We start from the raw sequence: 20,563 nt of genomic DNA, 5'->3' as shown, positions 1-20,563 counted from the left end.
GGACCAGAGGGTGGGCGCTGCTGGCCTCGGCTCCGCCGCCATGGTGGAAAAGAGACAGAATAGTAGCAGCATGGGGCATTAGGTGGTGGCACTCCATCCCAGCCCCACCCCACCCCAATCATTCTTGACGGGTAATTGGCTAGTGCTTTTACAATGGTCCTTGCATCCCTTATATGTAGAGTTCCTACCATTGGAGTTATGTCAGTTGATAAGTATTAGTATTTCTTCAAATGTCAAGCATAGATAGGTGGCTCCCCATTTCCACAAATCAACTCCCCAGAGTGAGCAAACTACAGGCTAATTGATTCCACTGAGATGAACATACAAAGCCCAGGTGGCTATGTAAACTCACAAACAAGTTTTGTTTCTTCCTTGTTACCCAAAAATATTGGAGACAAACAAGATCAAGGACTGAATGTGCCACAGGCTTAATTGTGTAGGCAAATACTATTAATGTGTTGAAAACAGCATGTCGGAAGGGGAAAAAAAGCTCTTACCACTCCATCAACAATCTTCCAATCTGCATGACTTTCATATTTTTGCAGTTGCTTTTCAAACAGTTGTGCTATAGCTCGATGAACAAGTTCATACTGCTCCTATAGTATATACAAGACTGAGGTTAATTTTCAAAGACTTTTAAAACTACCACAAAACCTTCATAATCATACAGTACATTCCATACTACAGAAGAGTATACCTTAGTCTGCACTGCAGAATGCCTTTGCGTCCTCATTTCTTGTATTAAATTAAATACATTGAATTCTTCAGGTATTTTCTGAAATACAGATGCAAGTTAACATTTTTTTTCTAAATAAGAACTCAATTTAGGTACTCCTTGGCAAAGAAATGTAAGAGATATGAACCAAATATAAAGTTCTCACTACAATGGGCCTTCATGCTTCCTCCATGTAAATAGATCTATTTAAAATTGTTTAGAGTAACAGTTCCTCCTGAACAGATATTGAAAACATCTCTGTTCACCAGACAAAAATATTTGAGATTATTGCTTTTACCATGTCCATCTTACTTTTAGACTTAATGTCTGCCACACTTTCAAAAGTGTGATAACATCTGCATGTTTATTTCTTAGAACTCTCCAAACAGAGTTGGAGACCAGAACTTTGAAATTTCAAGTATGGGGTCCAAGAAAATTCTACTAAGGAACTGCTAAAGAATGAGCAAGTATATTCATTACAAAAAAAATCCTAACTGATCAGTTTTTAATTAATCAGTACTTCAAAACAGTATTCACAAATATATATTACCAAAAACAGAAATGGGTTTCATCTTTGTTTGCATGTTGAAGTACATCTATTATGTAACCTATAGCCTAATTTTGCAATGCTTTTGCAAGTTGAACGTTTGATGCCAGTTTTTCCTATGTATTTTGAAAGTTTAATGCACTGATATAAAACAACCCAGTTCTATAATATGTCATATTCCCATAGGTCCTCCTTACCCCAGCTTTTAGCAAATTCCACGTATAATCTATGGCACAGATGGCTCCTGTTCTTCCACACCCAGCACTATGGACATAAACAGTTGTGCAAGTTAGTCTTTTCCACAATTTGTCAGTTCTAAATTTCACATTTACAGAATTAAGAAGTGACATTTTCACCTATTTTCAGAGGGTGGAATTCTGAAATACCTCTTCCACCCCAACTTCCAAACCAACATTTAACAACAACATAATCCAACTGATTTGCAAGGTCAAGAACAAAATTATTTTAAGGCAAGTATTTTAAAGATTCCGTAAGTGAAATTCTAATGATTAAGAGGAAATGTTTTTTTTATAATGCCTGACAAGAAAGGTTTACATATTCTATAAACTACAAAGACTGATATGAAATTGGTCAGAAATTCAAACATTATAAAATAATCTATGTAATGAAAAAAAATGCAGTCTTAGTGCGATTGTTTAAACAACACTATAGGACATGAGTGCTCAACCCCTGGCCCATAGGTCAGATCCAGACCTTAGTGTGCGTCATTATGGGACTGAGCAGAAGCAGTGTGGGACCAATCCCAGCATTTGAAGCCAAGCAAAGGCAGTGTAGGGCCCTGATCTGGACACATGGGACCAGACAGAGGAATCGCAGAACACCAGAACCCAATCCCAGCTTGCAGGATTGAGCAGGGGCAGCACACAAGCCAGACAGAAGTGGTGCGAGGCCCCAAACATAATACATGGGGGCGAGCCAAAGCCACATGGGGCTGGATCCTGGCAGGTGCAGGGTCCAATCTGACACACAGACTGGCAGTATGCCACTCATCTGGACCATGGGGTACTCATACCTGACCTGTGGCACAGTGTCATCCAGCCCATGGGGCTCCCCCCTGGGTCTGGAAATGTGATGACAAAGGAGCAGTGCTGCTGCTCCTCTACTGCCAAATTTCCAGAGCAATGGGACTCCCAGGCCCTGTGCACTGGATTGAATGCCTTATTCCAGCACACTGGACTAGGCAGGGGCAGCATCAGGCCCACAGGGCCCAATTTTGGTGGGGGGCTGGAAGGGGGTGGCTCTGGGCTCCCAGGGCCCAATCCCAGCACACAGGCTGGGCTGGGGGGGAGGGCAATGCTGGGTTTCAGGGCCCGACTGTTGCATGGTGCTGAACCCAACCCCAGGACTGTCCTAGTACCACTCATCTGGCCCATGGGGACAACAGGCTGAGCACCACTGCTTTACTATGTAGCTCTACTCTGAATAAATTACCAGAAATGACATTATAAACTTCCATGTTTACTGGCATATATCTGTAGAAAATTCATTTTTCTAAATAAAGATACTGTTGAACTGCTAGCTGAAAACACAGTGCTGGGGATATGGACTCCTGCACACTTTTCAAAACTAATAAAAGTTTCTGTAGGGTAAATCAGTCCCTAGTGCCTGTACATCTCCCTATTTTCTGAGTTCATACAGATATAGAAAGCTCTTAAGATTGAAAAGCAGTAAGAACTTTGCCATTAACATCAGTGGTTAGGACTAAATACGCTAAGATCCATTTATTCTTTCAATCATCACTTCTTCAAAGTGGAATCACCCTAGTGTCAGTACACATTCACAAAGATTAGAGGTTTGAAAATGTCAGTTTATTCTGTGTAATATTTCAAATATTTGTATTAATGCTGATTATATCTAGAAGTTATTTCAAGCATTTATTTACCTGTTAAAACTGTAGATTTTATAAAATGACAATTTCCATTTAAATGATCTAAATTATATCCATAGTTTGCACTTTCACCTTATAAAAACCTGATTAAAATTTATATCTGAGAGAAAACAAGAGCAAGAAACATGCTTCTAGAAGCATGAAACCCAGCACTGCCCTCCCCCCCAGCCTGGCCTGTGTGCTGGGATTGGGCCCTGGGAGCCCAGAGCCACCCCCTTCCAGCCCCCCACCAAAATTGGGCCCTGTGGGCCTGATGCTGCCCCTGCCTAGTCCAGTGTGCTGGAATTAGGCATTCAATCCTGATACAAGATTCAGTTACTGCAGGTTTTAATAGCCTCTTTGCTAATATAAGAGTTAAACAGCCACCCAGATATAACGATCTAATTACAACAGCATCATAACCTGGTACATATTTAATGCACCCTTTAGAGTTCTCAAAATCTATTAACTTGTGTGAGTCTACAGTACAGAGTTCCTATGCTCCTTTTATAGCCTCTGCAACAGCACCTAAAGCGCTGCTCTGCTCTAATGGAGAGCTTCCATTTGTTGGGGGGAACGAGGGGGGTGGGGAGGAACTTCCATACACAGTTGGGAAGTCGTGTTAGGACCAAAACTATGCCACCTTTCTCGTCCCCACCAAAACAGTCAGTGCTGCATCAGGATTTGTCTTCAAGGAAAAAAAAAAGATGACAACTACATTATAAAGTTTCACTTCAATATTATGCCCAGATTCAAAAGTAATTGTTCCAAGACCAAGCAAAGCAATCTAGAAAAAACTGCCCTCTCTCTGAAGTATCCTAGTTTTCCCATTGACAAAGAAATACACCTTATTAGAGTCTGATAATGGAAAGTGTCTTGTTTAATATATAAGCCAAAGGGACATTTACATTGTGTATCTTTTTATGCACTATCTACATGAATATATAATTCAGGAGTTAGTAGCTTAACAATGCAAATTGCTGTCTTGTAATGCTTTTATATATTCATAACCCATGAATGCTTAATATAACCACATTATACTTTGTCATTTTTCCATAACTGTGCAGACTTCTTCAGATTTTTTTTTTAACATTTAAAACCAAAATAGTTAATCTGCATGAAAAAAACTGGTGGAGGCTAAAAAAGATGAAAAGATTAAAACTGGGTGTTAAAAGACAATGCCCCCCCCACACACACACACAAACTAATATACCATACTTTCTTGCATACAGCATGATCTTTCTTTGTAGTAAATAACTTCCAGGGAGTCAAGACTCCTAATTTTTTTGTTCGCTGAGCCCATGAAGATTTTACTTGGTTTCAGTCACTAAGCAGAAGAACCTGCTCATGCCATATTTATTGCATATAATGCATATTCTAATTTCCAACAGCTTTTTTTTTTGTGGGGAAGAGATGTATGCAAGAAAACATAGTAATTTTAACACTCATTTCAGTAAAAACAAAGTTTGATGCTCTTGACAGAATCCATGTCAAATTAAAGCTGTGCATCACTCTTTATCTAATAAAATTAGTTTATTTTTGCTTTGGAACCACAAGCTTGTAATACGGATAACTGCAATGACAGTCTGCCAGTCATACCTTATTTGCATGGAAACACTGATTGATATAGCAAACTAGCACATAATACATTTTAACACTTGTATCTTCTTTCATATAAAAATAGATTTTGTCTTGTTGAGCATACCAGAAACAAAACTAAGACCAACTCCCTTTTCTCTGGAGTTAGATATGATAGAGCTTACTGAGCCTCCAAGCCTCCTGTCCCTAGGGAAGTCTATTTTATCAAACAAAAGCACCCAGGATTTTTCAAGTCAGAAAACACTGATTTATCAAAACTTATTCTGGGAATGTAATATTTGCAGCAAAACTCAACAGGGAGGCTCCACAGGTTGAAATGGATTTTTTGGTCAAAACTAAGCCCGCCATCTAATATAGGTGCGTGACTGAGATAATGAAAAAATGTATGCCTAATCCCAACAACTGTGTCCTGCCATGCCACACATCACATGAGGACTGGACCATCAATTCCCAGCTGCACAGGCTGACACCTTCAAGATGCATATGCAGGCCCCCACACCACATTTCCAGCTGCATGCATCAAATGCCTATTTAAAATAACAGGGACGTGGGGCTGCCTCCAAAGAATGAGTAGGAGTCAGCCAGATCCAGGAGGCATGGGCTGCCTTTGACCCATCCTGGTAATCTGCCACATCCTAGCACTCAAATAAGCAGCAGGATGGGACACAGAGCAACCCCCAGTCTGGGACGCATGGCACACGTTCAGTATAAAGTGCAATACAAATCAAAGACAAAAATGTCCGCGTCATATGTGGAACACTGAACGTTGTGGCTAGTTTGCTATTTTATCATGCCCTAAACTGGCTGAACATGTAGCATGTTACAGTTATTAGAGTGCTTAACACAGCAATCATGCCATAAATGCCACTTCTGCCAGCCCAGCGCCCTAAATGTTTACACAATCCAAACAGTGAACAGGCTGGCTGGTAAAGCACTTACCAGGGAAGTGGGAGAAATTACAGGATAGGCCCTTAAAATGAAATACAAGTATTTGAACCATGTACCTATTCCACCACATGCAAAGTGAGAGCCAAAGCCACCAGGTTGGCTATTGTGCCTGTTTTTTTCATTAGTGACTTCAAAAGGTCTGTTTCAACCCAATATGCAATAGTGGGGTTTTTTAAAATCTTTAATTTTGAAATCGTGGAGATTCTAGCAAAACAGGAAAATTGTTTCCCCCAACTAAACTCTGCTTAAAAATTGCTTCCTCGCTACGTTATTCTTCACTTGAAGCAGAGAAAAGAAAGGCATGGACTGTCATTTTAAGACTATGAGGGTATCAGTGGCCCTGGCCATACTTTGAAGTATATGCCTTACCTGATAACATAGATCCTATAGATTCTTTTTAAAAATTAGGTTTTTAGAATTTAATCAAAATATTACTTTTTTAAACCAAATACACAGCTTTTAATAGTTTAAGTAAATATACTGGTACCTGCAGTGTATACAGATGGGTACATCTTCATGCTCCTGGTACTCTCTCATTAAGCTGATCATGTCCAGGATAGAATCAAAAGATGAAGGAACATCATGGTCAGGCCAGTTCACATAGTGAAACTGATATACACTACGAGTTTCCTAATGGGAGGAAAAAAAAGCAAAATCCACATCTGGGTATTTTGTATAATGTCTAATATTTTTTAAGTCTTCATTTTCAGCATGATTAAATTTCCAGATCAAAGAATTCCACTGTGAAGACAACAGGCACTGCTCCAATTTGGGAGGAGTCAGAATGGAAATTCATGGAAATATTTTGGAGGGTTGCTGATGTGCAGCCAAGAGTAGCAGTGGATGAGTGAGTGACTTAGCACTGGTGCTTTTAAGATAAATCAAGTTCTTCAATATTTCATATAACAAAGCATGGTCTCCAAAGTTTCAGTCTATTAAACATATATAATCTCCCTAACCTCAAAATATCAAAGTATTTCTTCTCTATTATTATCTAAAATAGCTGGATTAAAGCTACATTGCTTGCATCTACATGTGCTGCAATTATAGATATGTAAAGGAATGCTCCAGCAATGCTTCTTGGGATTATGGATGTTTCTCCAATATTGAAGTTTAGTGTTTTGCTGTCCCCCCCCTTTAACAGAAAAGTATTTTAAAGCTTGTCAAAATAGTAAGTGTTGGGAATTACAGATCAAGTACAAGTTTCAAGGTACTCAAGGCACCTGGCTAGTACCTCAATATTTCAATCTAGATAGACCAACTCCTTCTGTGGAAGGCAAGTTCAAACTATAAATACTTAATATTTGGTTTTTTTGCCAAGATAAACGCAGTGCAGAAGGCTTATTTGTTAGTAGGTTTGTCTTTTATACAGACAAGTTTCCTATAGGATACTAACTGAAACAGTTCAGTTAAATTAACAGTTCAGAATCCTAAAACAAGAAAGGAGGGAAGCAAAATAATGCATACTGACCTTTAGAAAAAGACTAACAAGTGCAAAGAACTGGTGGGCAGGATCCCATGAGGGGATCTAAGGGGAAAAAGGAATCTAAGAAAATCGGTTGTTCCTTATAAAGAAGCTATATTAGGACATCGGATCATATTATTCCAATACAAAGAAAGGCTAGAAAGTATATGCAGATACCTGATTTGCCAACCAGAAGCTCTCCAGTTATTGAAACTGGGGAAAAAAAGGATTCTTATAAAATAAAAGGGAACTTGGCCATATGACTAAGAATAAAAAAAAAATAAAATTAGCCAGGTACTAACTGGGATACAGCTCACAAAGAACAAGGCAACAAATAATTCTATAAATATATTAGCATAAAGAAGAAAACCAAGGAGAATAAGTGCCTTGCTGAATGTAGAGACGCAGCTACTAATGAATAGTGCATAGAAGGCTGACACGTTTAATGTATTTTTCCTTTCTATTTTAATTTTACGGTTTACCATCAAACAGGCAGTATTAGCAATAAGAATTTGGGGGAGGGGCTAGATACTGAGGCAAAAGTAGGGAAAGAACAGGTTGGGAGTTATTAACTAAGCTAGATATTTTCAGATCAGAAGAGCCCAATAAGAGTCAAAGAATTAGCTAGAATTGATTACAGAGACGCAGGTATTATCTTTAAAACTCATGGAGGGCAGATGTGGTCTTAGGAGAGAAGAAAAGGGCCAATACAGTACCCACCTTAAAAATAAATAAAGAGGAAGGGAGGGGAAGCCAGGAGGACTTAGACTATTTGTAATTTCCTAACTTGGATGTTTGGAAAAATACTACAGCATATCAAACAATTTTAAGCAGCTACATAATAACAAAAGCTGTGCAACAACCAACATGGATTTGTCAAAAGCAAGTCACGATTTTCTTCTATGATAAGGTGTATGGGGACAAAGCAATTGATGCAATATACTTTGACTTAAGCATGACTTTTGATGTTGTCTCCCACAATATTCAGGTAAGCAAGCTAAGCAAGGCAGGTTTAAAAATTCAACAGCTCAATGTCAAACGAGGAGGGAAGTATCAAGTATCATTAATGAAGACATTGAACAAAACCAGCCCCAGGACTGACCCCTGGGGCACTCTGCTTCATGCTGCCAGCTAGACATTGAGCCATTGATTACTACCCATTGAGCCTGACAATCCAGCTAGCTTTCTATCCACCTTACAGTTTATTCATCCAGCCCATACTTCCTTAGCTTGCTTGCAAGAATGCTGTGGGAGATGGCATCAAAAGCCTTACCCAAGTCAAGGCTTATCATTAATGTTTGAGGAAATGTAATCTGTTTATATCATTAAGTCAAATTAGAAGGCATAGTAAAATACAGCAAATAAACTAATCCAAATCTATACACTTCTGTTCTGTGCAAGTTGTTTCCTGAATTACAATTAGTATAAACTTTGGGGGTCTGATATTTATGGAACATTAAATCTGCAGCATTTAACAACTGAGACTGTAGCTTTTAACAATCATAGATAAACACTAGACATAAAGCCAAATGCTCACCTGTTTTACAGGAACCCTACCAATATTGTTAATGGCTAATGCTTAATATTTATGATATACAAATTATGAGTAGGTCACTTGCACAAGAGTTACTTGCCCTCTTCAATTTATTTTGAGATACTGTTCGCTCTGTTTAGCCTCTGGCAGACATTAATCTGCAACAAGGAACTGGTGAATTTTATATCCCATCCCAAACGTTACACATACTGCCTTGTCACATGTGAATGAAAGAACTCAATGTTTAGGATGAGGCATAAAATTCCACAGATTCCAAATGCACCACTGCAGGGATAACCCCAGCCTGATCCTATAGACTCGGCATGGGATAGCTTTGCCCTAGACTCCAGGACTGCCCCAGCCCTGATCCCAAGGCTCAAATGAGTGTTGGAATAAGGCATGGGCAGTGTGAGTCTGCTTGGGACTCAGAGCTACCCTTACCCAATCCCAAGGTTCCACATTATAACCTATTTGTGGCTAGTTTACCATTTTATGGCACCATCTTTTGGCCAACACAGGACATGTAATTTATGGCACGATTAAGAAACTCATGCCATATACCAGGGGTCATTAAGAGCTAAGTATACATCTGCAGGAAGATATCACATCATGCATTTGTGACAGTTATTTCAAAATATAGAATGCTTTTATTCCATTGAAGAAATAGAGAGCTTTTAACCCTTTGTCAAAGAATTACTTGAGAGCTCAACTACAGAATCCTCAGACTAGCTCTGTGACTAATATTTTACAGAAATTAGTGTCATGTGATTTTGCTCAACAATTTTGCTTCTGAAAGTGATTATAATTAAGTGATATTAATGATTTCCAAAGCAAATGACAAATCACTATCTAAGAACATCCATCCTAAATATCTTAAACACCAGACCACTTGTAAAGTTCATATTCTAACCACTGAAACACAGTTTAAAGGAACAGATTTTACTAATAAGACTATTAGTAATTCTGAAAGCAGAAAATGATTCCTTTAAGCACAGAATACTTTTGTCTTATTCTTTACATATATCAAACCCTCACAGGCTTCAAGTGACAAAAAACAAGAACAAAAATAGGTATCTATCAGTATCTAACAACTGTGACAAAAGATAGTTCTTGTCAGTGAATTACTGAAGCCTGTATAGAAGTTATATCTATGATGCTAAACTGAAGAATACAGAAGGACGCGATCATTTCTACATTAAAACACACACCAATTATAGCTGGGCATAAAAAAATTCAAGTATCAGTACCCATTTCCTCATGATAATAAACAAATCAGTGAGGTGGGATGTCAGGTAAGTCCCAGGCAAATCAAAAAGTCAAAGGCACAGTCAAACACAATTTTAGAAAGGAATTTAGAAGACTGAGTGGACTTAAAAGTTTATTTTACCAGTCTCAATTTTGCCGATCAGATTTTGAGTTGGTACAAATAGCATAGCTCCATTAACTCTTGTAGAAGTGTACCAATTAAAAGTCTGGTCCTACATATTGTTAACGTGCAACTGAAAACTCTCATGGATTGAGTTAATAAAGGCCATCACCTCAAAGATGAACCAAATAGTTAAAAGGGGCTTATTTCATTTCTTTGTTTCTCTCTTATACAGTAAACTAGTTCCAATTTTGTCACATTTGGTAACATATGTAGACTTTTAATATGACTTAATTTTTTCATAAGATTTTTCTATGATTTACCGTCGAAGACCATACCTAACAGAAGTAATCTATATGATTAACTTTTCTGGGAATGGAAGCCTACTTTTTTAAATACTTACATTTTGAAATTCAAGTAATAGCGTTCTAATGAAGTAGTCTGTTCTTGCTTGTTCAGATTCCTAAATAAGAGGAAACATCTGTAAATGGATAGGAACTTAAATGAACAGCAAATTAAAAATAAGCAAAATTCCAGATTTATTCTCTAGTGTCATGAGAATAGAAATTCAGGTTTTGGTAACTTTAAGATTTTTTTTCTTTAAAAAAACAAAGCATTGATACATATATGTAATATAAAACAGGACATGTTAATAAACTTGTTTTAATATTTTAAGAGATTAAAAATATAAAACTAGCATCTTTCCATGTAGGCTATTTTACAGGAAACATTCCCCATAAAACTAAGCTGTCATTAATCCCACCATTTCTTCAATTGTAGCATTTCAAAGGTCTCCAAGGCACCATGGGTTCACTTAAGTGTCTGAAGCAGAGACGGTTCCCTATAAATATCTACTGCAAAAGGTAAATGCATTTTTGAGCTGCATCAATAGAAGCATTATGTGCAAGACACAAGAGGTGATGTTGCCTTTACTCCGTACTGATTATGCTTCATCTGGAGTACTATGTGCAGTTCTAGGCTCCACATTTTAAAAAGGATGTGGAGAAGTTAGAGAAGGTCCAGAGGCAACCAATAAAGATGATAAAGGGCTTGGAAAGCAAGTCATATGGGAGGCTGAAGGAGCTAGGTATGATCACCTTGCAGAAAAGACGCTTAAGAGAGAACATGATAGTAATCTTCAAATACCTGAAGGGCTGCCATAAAGAAAAAGGAAAGCATTTTTCCCCCCTCTCACTGCAGAGGACACAGCAGACCAATGAACTGAGGTTGCAGCAAAGTAGGTTTAGATTGGATATTCAGAAAAAAAACTTCTTTACTGTTAAAACACGTGTGGCTGTGGAATTGATTGCCTAAGGAAACTGTGGACTCTCCATCACTGAAAGTATTCAGGAAGAGGTTGGACAGCCACTGGTTGGGGATGATGTAGGCGTAACTATTCCTGTGTTCTACTATGGGTATTTCCCATGCTTCTGGGCTTTGCTTACTGTCGCCATCCAGCCACTCCTCTTTCTGCTACATGTATCAGGGTGTTTTTAAGCCTTCCTGAGAGGCACTGGGTGTTGGCTCCAGCCCAAACTGGGGACTTTGATTGGGGTGTGCCATTGCTCCTGATGGGACCAAAGCTGAAGGCTCACTGCTAAAGGATCTTGGTCTTGCACTGAGGGTCAAACTGACTGTCATATTTGGGGTAAGGAAGGAATTTTACACCATGGTCAGATTGGTATGAACTGTGTGGGGTTTTGCTTTCCTATTTAGCAGAAGGCATAACCCTCTACCCAGGATTTTTTCAGCATATATTGACATTTCACAGAAGCAAGACATTGGTTGCCATGGTTGCCAAGACATTGTCTTTACCCGTAGCAGGTTAGGGTGTTAGGCCTGTGTTGTGTCAGAGTTAACAGTAGTCTTATGTAGAGTTTAAGATTACAGTTTGTACAGGATAGTTTAAAGAGGGATGATCCTACCTCATGCAGGGGGATGAACTAGAAGACTTCTGGAAGTCCCTTCCAGCCCTACTTCTCTATGATTCTATGACACTTCAGACTCTTGTGCTGCTGTACCTGCCCTTCTTGGAAGATCAGTCAGTATGCCTAGGAACTCCAGAAAGAGCACCAGCCAGACAGCAACTCCAACAGCACCCACACCCACTTCCTGACCAAATGCACAAAACAGACTCACCATCACCTGTTCTCTCTTCCATCAGAAAAACAGGCACAAAGCATCATGGCAACACCTGTGACCTAAGCATTAGCACCTGACAGACTATGTCATTGTTTGTGTCCAGAGTCACTAAAAGGCTCACATCACCTATGCTAGGAGCTAAGCTATTTTACAGGAGACGTTTTTAGTTGGTATAAATAGCATAGCTCCTTTAACTCCTGTAGAAGTGTACCAATTGAAGGTCTGGACTATTTTATAGGAGACAGGACAAAAAGGATTGATGGGAAGGAGATGGGATTCATCTGATGAAGAGGGAAGAGCATCTTTGCAGACCAGCTCACTAACCTAGTGAGGAGGGCTTTAAACTTGGTTTGCCAGGGGATGGAGAACAAAACCCTGAGGTAAGTGGGGAAGAGACCTGGAGGAAAAGCAAGCAGGAGGGGGCAGTAGGAGAGGTGCTCTTATTCCTGAGAAATCAGGGCAATCGACTACCTACCTCAGGTGCCTGTACACAAATGCATGGATACAAGTAGGAAGAATTGGAAGTCCTTGCACAGCCACAAAATTATGATGTGACAGGAATAACAGAAACTTGGTGGGAGCTCACATGACTGGAGCACAGTCATGGATGGATACAAACTGTTCAGGATGCACAGGCAGGGAAGAAGAGAAGGAGCTGCATTTTATGTAAAAGAGCAGTATGATTATTCAGAACTCCAGTATGAAGACGGAGATAGGCTGTTGAGTCTCTGGGTTAAGGTTACAGGGGAGAGAAATAAGGGTGATGTCATGGTAGATGTCTGCTATAAACCACGAAGCTAGGACAATGAAGCAAATGAGGCTTTCTTTAAAACAGCTAGCAGAAGTTTCCCAATCTGAATCCCTGATTCTCATGAGGGACTTCAGTCACCATAACATCTGCTGGGAGGACAATACAGCAGTGCGCCGGCAATCCAGGAAGTTTTTGGACAATGTTGGGAACAACTTCCTAGTGCAAATTCTGGAGTGGCCAACTAGGGGCCACACTCTTGACATGCTTCTCACAAACAGGGAAGAATTGGTGGGAATGGAGTAGTGGATGGCAACTTGGGCAGCAGTGACCGTGAGATGATTGAGTTCAGGATCCTAAGGGAAGGAAGGATGGAGAGCAGCAAGAGTAAGGACCCTGGACTTCATAAAAGCAGACTTTGACAAGTCACAAAAAGGAAGCTTATAAAAAGTGGAAACTTGGACAAATGAATAGGGAGGAGCATAACAGAAGTATAAGAATATTGCTTGAGCATGTACAGATGAAGTCAGGAAGGCCAAAGTGCAACAGGTTTTGCAGCTAGCAAGGGACGTGAAGGGTAACAAGAACAGTTTCTACAAGTATGTTGGTAGCAAGAGGAGTATTAGGGAAAGTGTGGGTCCCTTACTGAATGGGGGAGGCAACCTTTGTGACGGAGAATGCAGATGCCTTTTTTGCCTCAGTCTTCACAGGCAAGGTCAGCTCCCAAACTACTGCACCGGGCAGCACAGTTTGGGGAGAAGGTAAGCAGCCAACAGTGGTGAAAGAATAAGTTAAGGACTATTAAAAAAAACCTGGACATATACAAGTCCATGGGGCCTGATGGGGTGCACCCAAGGGTACTGAAGGACTTGGCTGATGACATTGCAAAGCCAAAGGCCATCATCTTTGAAGACTCATGGCAATCAGAAGAGGTCCCAGATGACTGGAAAAGGGCAAACTTTGTGCCCATATTTAAGAAAGGGAAAAAAGAGAATCCAGGGAACTACAGACCAGTCCCTAGAGAAATTATGGAGCAGATCCTCATGGAATCCATTACTCCTACACTGGAGCAGGTGATTAGGAACAGTCAGCATGGACTGACCAAGGGCAAGCCATGCCTGACCAACCTTCATCTGATTGCCTTCTATGACAAGGTAACTGGCTCTGTGGATGTGGGAAGACCAGTAGATGTGATATACCTTGATTTTAGCAAGGCTTTTGATATGGTCTCCCACAACATTCTCGCAGGAAAGCTAAGGAAGTACAGGCTGGATGAACGGACTGTAAGGTGGATAGAAAACTGGCTGAAGCATCAGGCACAGAAAGTAGTAATCAACGGCTCGATGTCTAGCTGGCAGCCAGTATTAAGTGGAGTGCCCCAGGGGTCAGTCCTGGGGCCAGTTTTGTTCAGTGTCTTCATCAACAATCTGGAAGATGGCATAGAGTGCACTCTCAGCAAGTCTGCAGATGACACCAAGCTGCAGGGAGTAGTACATATGCTGGAGGGTAGGGCTAGGATTCAGAGTGACCTAGACAAATTGGAGGACTGGCCCAAAAGAAATCTCATGAGATTCAGTAAGGACAAGTGCAAAGTCCTGCACTTAGGATGAAACAATCCCATGTACCAGTACAGACTGAGGGCTGACCATCTGGGCAGCAGCTCTGCAGAAGAGGACCTGTGGGTTACAGTGGACAATAAGCTGAATGAGCCAGCAATGTGCCCTTGTTGCCAAGAAAGCTACCGGCATACTGGGCTACATTGGTAGGAGTGTTGCCAGTAGGTCAAGGAAAGTGATTATTCCCGTCTATTCAGCACTGGTGAGGCCACACCTGGAGTACCACATTCAGTTTCAGACCCCCCACTACAAAAAGCATGTGGACAAATTGGAGAGAGTCAAGTCAAGGGCAACAAAAATGGTGAGGGGGCTGGGGAACATGACTTATGAGGAAAGACTGAGGGAACTGGGCTGTGGCAGTGCACTTGTAGTGCCTGCCACTTTAAGGGCTGAGTCAGGCAGCCAACAGGTGCCTGATTGCAGCAACCATTTTAAAACACAGGCCACCTATATAAACACAACAGTTTGCTGCTGGCAACCAAGCAGACTCAACTTGGTTCAACTGCTGTATGAAACATCTGGCAGGTAAGGGGAGGGGGCACTTGGTGCTGGGCATGACCTAAAAACTGCACACTGCCAGGGCAGGGAGGCCTGGTGGGGCTGCTGGTAGCATGGAAGCCCCACTCAAATCCCAGGACTGTGAACCACCCTAGTGAAAGGTGGGTCGGGGCACCTTAAAACCCCAGCCCCCACAACCAGGGTGGGTAACCCCATAGTAGGGCCCGAGAAGGCAGACCCATGTTAGAGAGCGTGGGCTAGTTGCTCAAAAGCCTGACTTGAGGCACCCTCAACTGGTCAATGCTTGGGCCAGGACCAGAAGGGTCAAGAGGGCCAGGGGCCCACCGCGAGGAACGCCCAGAGCCAGAGGGCCTGGGGTTCTAACTGGCCTTGGAGGCGAAGCCAGAGCCTGTGTGGCCAAAAGCCCAGGGGGGACGAGGCACGCCTGAAAGCGAGAAGAGTGCAGGGAACTTGGCATCCCAGAATTATGGCAGAGCAGGCTGCCTGATGGGAAGGGATCTAGTTGGGGTCCAGACTAGAGCATTACAGGGCCCAGTGGGGGCAAGAGATGTTAAGAACTGCGATGCCATCTGCGAGGCATATGCCACTGTGTAGGGGAGGTTCAGAGTGGTGAATGGAACCCCCTGACATTGGGACATGTAATGGGTAATCTCCCACACTTTCCACCAATTATGGGGAGAGTTAAGTCATGGTAGGTGAGGCTGGGCAGACAGCCCCACAGAGACAGGTGGCCAGGCTGACTCAAAATGCAGCCCTGGGCACGCCCCCTATCACACGGATTTATTTAGTTTAGAGAAGAAACAGAGGGGATTTAATAACAGCCTTGAACTACCTGAAGGGGGGGGGGTTCCAAAGAGGATGGAGCTGGACTGTTTTCTCAGTGGTGGCAGATGACAGAATAAGGAGCAATGGTCTCAAGCTGCAGCAAGGAAAGTTTAGGTTAGATATTAGGAAGAATGTTCTCACTAGGCGGACAGGAAAACACTGGAAAAGGTTACCCAGAGAGGTGGTAGAATCTCTATCCTTGGAGGTTTTTAAGCCCCAGCTCGACAAAGCTTGGGCTGGGATGATCTTGTTGGTGATGCTCTTTCTTTGAGTAGGAGGTTGGACTACATGACCTCCGGAGGTCCCTTCCAACTCTAATTTTCTGTGATTCTATGATGACTGCTGAACTGATTACCAACTCATCCGCTTGGTTTTCTCACTCAAAACTGGATCTCAAATGACAGCTACAACAGAAGCAACCCCGACGGAAGATAAACACCAAAGGACTCAAGAATCCAATCAAGCGAACCCTCTTCTACCAGTGCCACTACAAAAACTGGTGAATTCTCATCAACAATGTCAATAGTGCTTGGGGTACCTTCAAATCCACCAATCTTGGCACTTATGAAAAGACACTTGATGTTTCTTTACTAGAAAACATCAAAAATGGTTTGATGAGAATGTCCAGGAGATCCAGGATTTGAATGACCTCAAATTCAAGGCCCCGTGTGCTTGGCAGAACACCACCACCAAGCAAAAGAAACTGAATATCAACAAGCCAAGCCAGAGGTCCAAAGGAGGACACACATTAAAAGAACAGATGGTGAGAAGGTGAAAGAGATTCAACATCTCACTGACATCCACGATGTGTGGGAGTTTTTCAGTGCCACCAAATCCACCTATGATCCAAGTACTCTTGGACCAGCCCCCTAGAAACTCAACGACAGAGGAGAACTGATCAAGCAAAGTGGAGCCATCAATGCCCATCGGCAGGAGCATCTTGAAGATTTTCTCAAATCGAGACTGTTGTTGACAAGAGTGTTCTCAACTCCATCCCGCAACACCAAGTGAGAGATGATCTCAGAATTCCTCCAGCCGTTTATAAGGTGAGGAAAGCCATCAAGCAGATGAAAAATGACAAGGCATTTGGAACTCATAAAATCCCCACCAAAATCTTCAAGTTGGGAGGTGAGGGGCATGGAGGGGAAGGGAGAAGCTCACAGTGCAGCTCCATCCCCTCATCTTAAGGATTCAGCATGATGAGGAAATCCCAGATGGCCTCAGGGACACCATAACCGTGACAATCTTCAAGAAAAGAGATAAGTTCGACTGTGGAAACTATAGAAGGATCACTTTGCTGTCTACCACAGGAAAGCATTATGGGAACCCTCCTGGACCATCTCCTTCCACTTGCTGAAGAACTCCTCCTGGAGTCTCAGTGTGGGTTTAGGGCAGCAAAAGGCAAAACTGACATGATCTTCACAACTTGCCAGCTCCAGGAAAAATGCCAGGAACAACATAACTCTCTACCCTGATTTCTCTGACCTTACAAAAGCCTTCAACTCTGTCAACCAAGAAGCACTGTAGAAGATCCTTCTGAAGTCCAGATGCCCACTGAAAATCACCACCATTCTTTGCCTGCTCCATGACAGTATGCAAGTGGTGGTTCTCAATAATGAATCTATCTCAGATCCCTTCGAGGTTAAGACAGGAGTTAAGCAAAGCTGCATCATCCCTCCAACTCTCTTTTCGATATTCTTTACCACAATGCTACATTTGACCAACAAGCTTCCAGCTGGAATAGAGCTAAACTACCAAATGGTAAGCTGCTTAATCTCAGCTGACTCCAAGCCAAAACTAAGACCACCCCACCTCAATCACTGAGCTCCAGCACACCAATGATGCTGTAGTCTGTGATCACTTGGAAGCAGACCTTCAGGGAATTGTCAATGTCCCTACCAAGGCATACAAGAAAATGGGACTGATGCATAACATTGAGAAGACTAAGGTCTTCCAACAAGCAGCTCTTAAGGAACAGTCCCCAGCTCCAGTAGTTCAGATTCAAAGCAAGACTCTAGAGAATAACGGTTGTTTCATTCACCTCAGATACCATCTCTTGCAGACGGCTGACATCTATAAAGAAATCTAACACCGTCTCAAATTGCAAGTGCATTCTTCAGACACCTGAGGAAATGGGTGTTCAAAGATCCCAAAAATCAAACCAAGCTCATGGTTTATCAAGCAGTTGTGATCCCCATCTTACTGTACAAAACTGAGACATGGGCAACATACAGGAGACACACGTCATCGTAGATGTACCATCAATGATGCCTACAGAAGATCCTTTGAATCAAGTGGAAAGACAGACAGACTCACCAACATTAGTGTCCTTTAGCAAGCAAATACCACAACCATCAAGGCAATGATCATCTGACATCAATTTTGCTGAGCTAGCCATGTCATCTGGAAGTCCAGCTCCAGATTCCCAAAGCAAGTTTTATTCTCACGGTTCAGTCAAGGTATATGCTCAAGAGGAGGATAGAGAAAGTGCTTCAAGGATGTCCTGAAGAACTTGAAGAAATGCAACACCAGCATCAACTCATGGGAGACTATCATTCAGGACCATCCCAAAAATGGAGGAAGAGTCTGCTGCAAGGATCTTGGTACTCTGAAACCTTACGATGATAGCATGAGACAGAAAAGCGGGAGCAACAAAAACAGCATGTCATGGACCTAATCAAGAAACCAGAGCCACCCACCCTGCATGGAAACACATGCCCCAGTTGCAACAGAGCCTGTTGATCCTGTCCTGGCCTCATCAACCATCTTTGAACCCAGAAATAAGACAACAATCCTGAACACAAGGGACTGCTGAAAGTAATTGGAAAAATGCTTTGCCCACATTGCAGCCAGGGAATAAGGAGGAATGGTGATGGTAGCAACTAGGTTAGAAATACCAGCTCACCTCAGAACCAAGCTGGGCTGCCTTGGCCCATTACCTGTAAAGTATTGTTGACTATTGCTTTAAAAAGAAACACAAACTAAGTCATTTAAGAACTCAAGACTGTGGAAGCAGAGGGTAGCTACCAAAGCAGACTATACCTACTTGGCCTGCACTAACAGGGAAGTGGTTAGAAAGCCCAAAGCAGAAATGGAATTTAGGCTGGCAACAAAAAATAAAGACAATAAAAAGTCTGTCTTCAAGTATATTGGGAGTAAAAAGAAGGTGCAGGGTAGCATAGGACCCCTACAGGACAAACTAGGGCAATTAGTGACAGATAGGGAGGACAAGGCTGAGCTCTTATCAATGGGTTTTTTGCTTTTGTATTCCTGAACATGGATCAAGACAAATCTCCCAACTGAATCATAGACAGGCACAAAAGAGACACCAGCCCGCCAACTTGGTGAAGGAATTGGCCACTTGGAAGGATCTTCATCCAACGGTGCTGAAGGAATTGGCCAGTGTCATAGCAGAACCACCGGCATGGCTGTTTGAGTACGCATGGTGCTCAGGGTCAGGTCCCAGAGGACTGGAAAAGGGCCAAGGTGGTCCCTATTTTCAAGAAGGGGAGGAAGGAGGATCTGGGTAACTATACGCCAAATAGCCTCACATCTATCCTTGGGAAAACCTTTGAAAAAATTGTAAGGATCACATTTGTGGGACTCCAGTGGGAAAATTATGCTGAAGGGCAGCCAGCATGGATTCATAGCAGGTAGATCTGCCCAACTAACCTTGTTTCTTTTTATGACCAAGTCACAAAACGCTTAGACACAGGAGTTGAGGTAGATGTCATTTACTGGGATCTTAAGAAGGCCTTCAATACAGTATCTCATCTTATTCACGTAAGTAAACCAAGTGGCTGTGATGTAGATGATTACACAGTCAGGTGAATGGCAAATTGGCTTAGGGGTCACACCCAGACTGGTGGTAGACTGATCCATATCAACCTGGAAAGATGTGGGCAGTGGAGTCCCAGAAGGCTTGAACCTTGGACCTGTACTGTTCAATGTCTTCATCAGTGACTCAGATGAGGGCATGGAGAGCACTTTGTCCAAATTCACAGACATTACCAAATTATGGGGTAAAGGTTAAACACACTAGAGGGTAGGGAACGAATCCAGGCAGATTTGAGAGGGTTCAGAGGAAGGCCACTCATATGATTAGGGGCCCTACAAGGAGAGACTGAGGGACCTGGATCTCTTCAGCCTCTGCAAGAGAAGGCTGAGAGATGATCTTGTGGCCGCCTACAAATTCAGTGGGGGTGAGGCAGCAAGGAATAGGAGATATTCTGTTTACCAGGGCACCTGTTGGAGTAACTAGAAACACCAGCCACAAACTGATAGAGAGCAGATTTAGGCTGGACATCAGGAAGAACTTCTTTATGGTCAGGGTTGCCAGAATCTGGAATGGGCTTCCAAGGCAGATGGTGCTCTCCTCTACCTTGGGGGTCTTTAAGAGGAGTCGAGACATGCACCTGGCTGGGGTCATCTAACCCCAGCACTCTTTCCTGCTCCTGGCAGGGGGTTGGACTCTATGATCTACTGAGGTCCCTTTTGACCCAAACATCTATGAATCTTTTATATTTCTGTTAAAGTCAGATTCTAATATTATTGCAGCTTAAGTGCAGTTTTTTACCATTAATTCCTCTTACTTCCTTTTTATTCTAGTTTTACTCTTGCTCTCATGCACTTCTGAAACGCCTTAGTTCAA

At 42.0% G+C, this 20,563-nt stretch overlaps 1 protein-coding gene across 5 annotated transcripts in view; it reads right to left on the bottom strand.

The window, feature by feature from the left end:
• The window catches only part of PTPN12 (protein tyrosine phosphatase, non-receptor type 12), a 124,327-nt gene that overhangs the window by 39,649 nt on the left and 64,115 nt on the right, over positions 1 to 20,563 (bottom strand). For all 5 annotated transcript variants that reach the window (XM_019543616.1, XM_019543613.1, XM_019543612.1 and 2 more), the window contains exons 7-11: positions 10,466 to 10,525; positions 6,185 to 6,327; positions 1,460 to 1,526; positions 698 to 775; positions 498 to 596 (exon numbers count right to left, since the gene is read on the bottom strand). In XM_019543616.1, coding sequence (XP_019399161.1) covers positions 498 to 596; positions 698 to 775; positions 1,460 to 1,526; positions 6,185 to 6,327; positions 10,466 to 10,525 — 447 coding nt within the window. The remainder of the gene's footprint in view (positions 1 to 497; positions 597 to 697; positions 776 to 1,459; positions 1,527 to 6,184; positions 6,328 to 10,465; positions 10,526 to 20,563) is intronic.

The sequence above is a fragment of the Crocodylus porosus genome, unplaced genomic scaffold (assembly GCF_001723895.1).
Source record: "Crocodylus porosus isolate Cpor-Errol unplaced genomic scaffold, CroPor_comp1, whole genome shotgun sequence".
Lineage (NCBI taxonomy): Eukaryota > Metazoa > Chordata > Crocodylia > Crocodylidae > Crocodylus > Crocodylus porosus.
The sequence above is the reverse complement of the archived record's forward strand: the minus strand, read 5'-3'. Positions and strand labels throughout refer to the sequence as shown.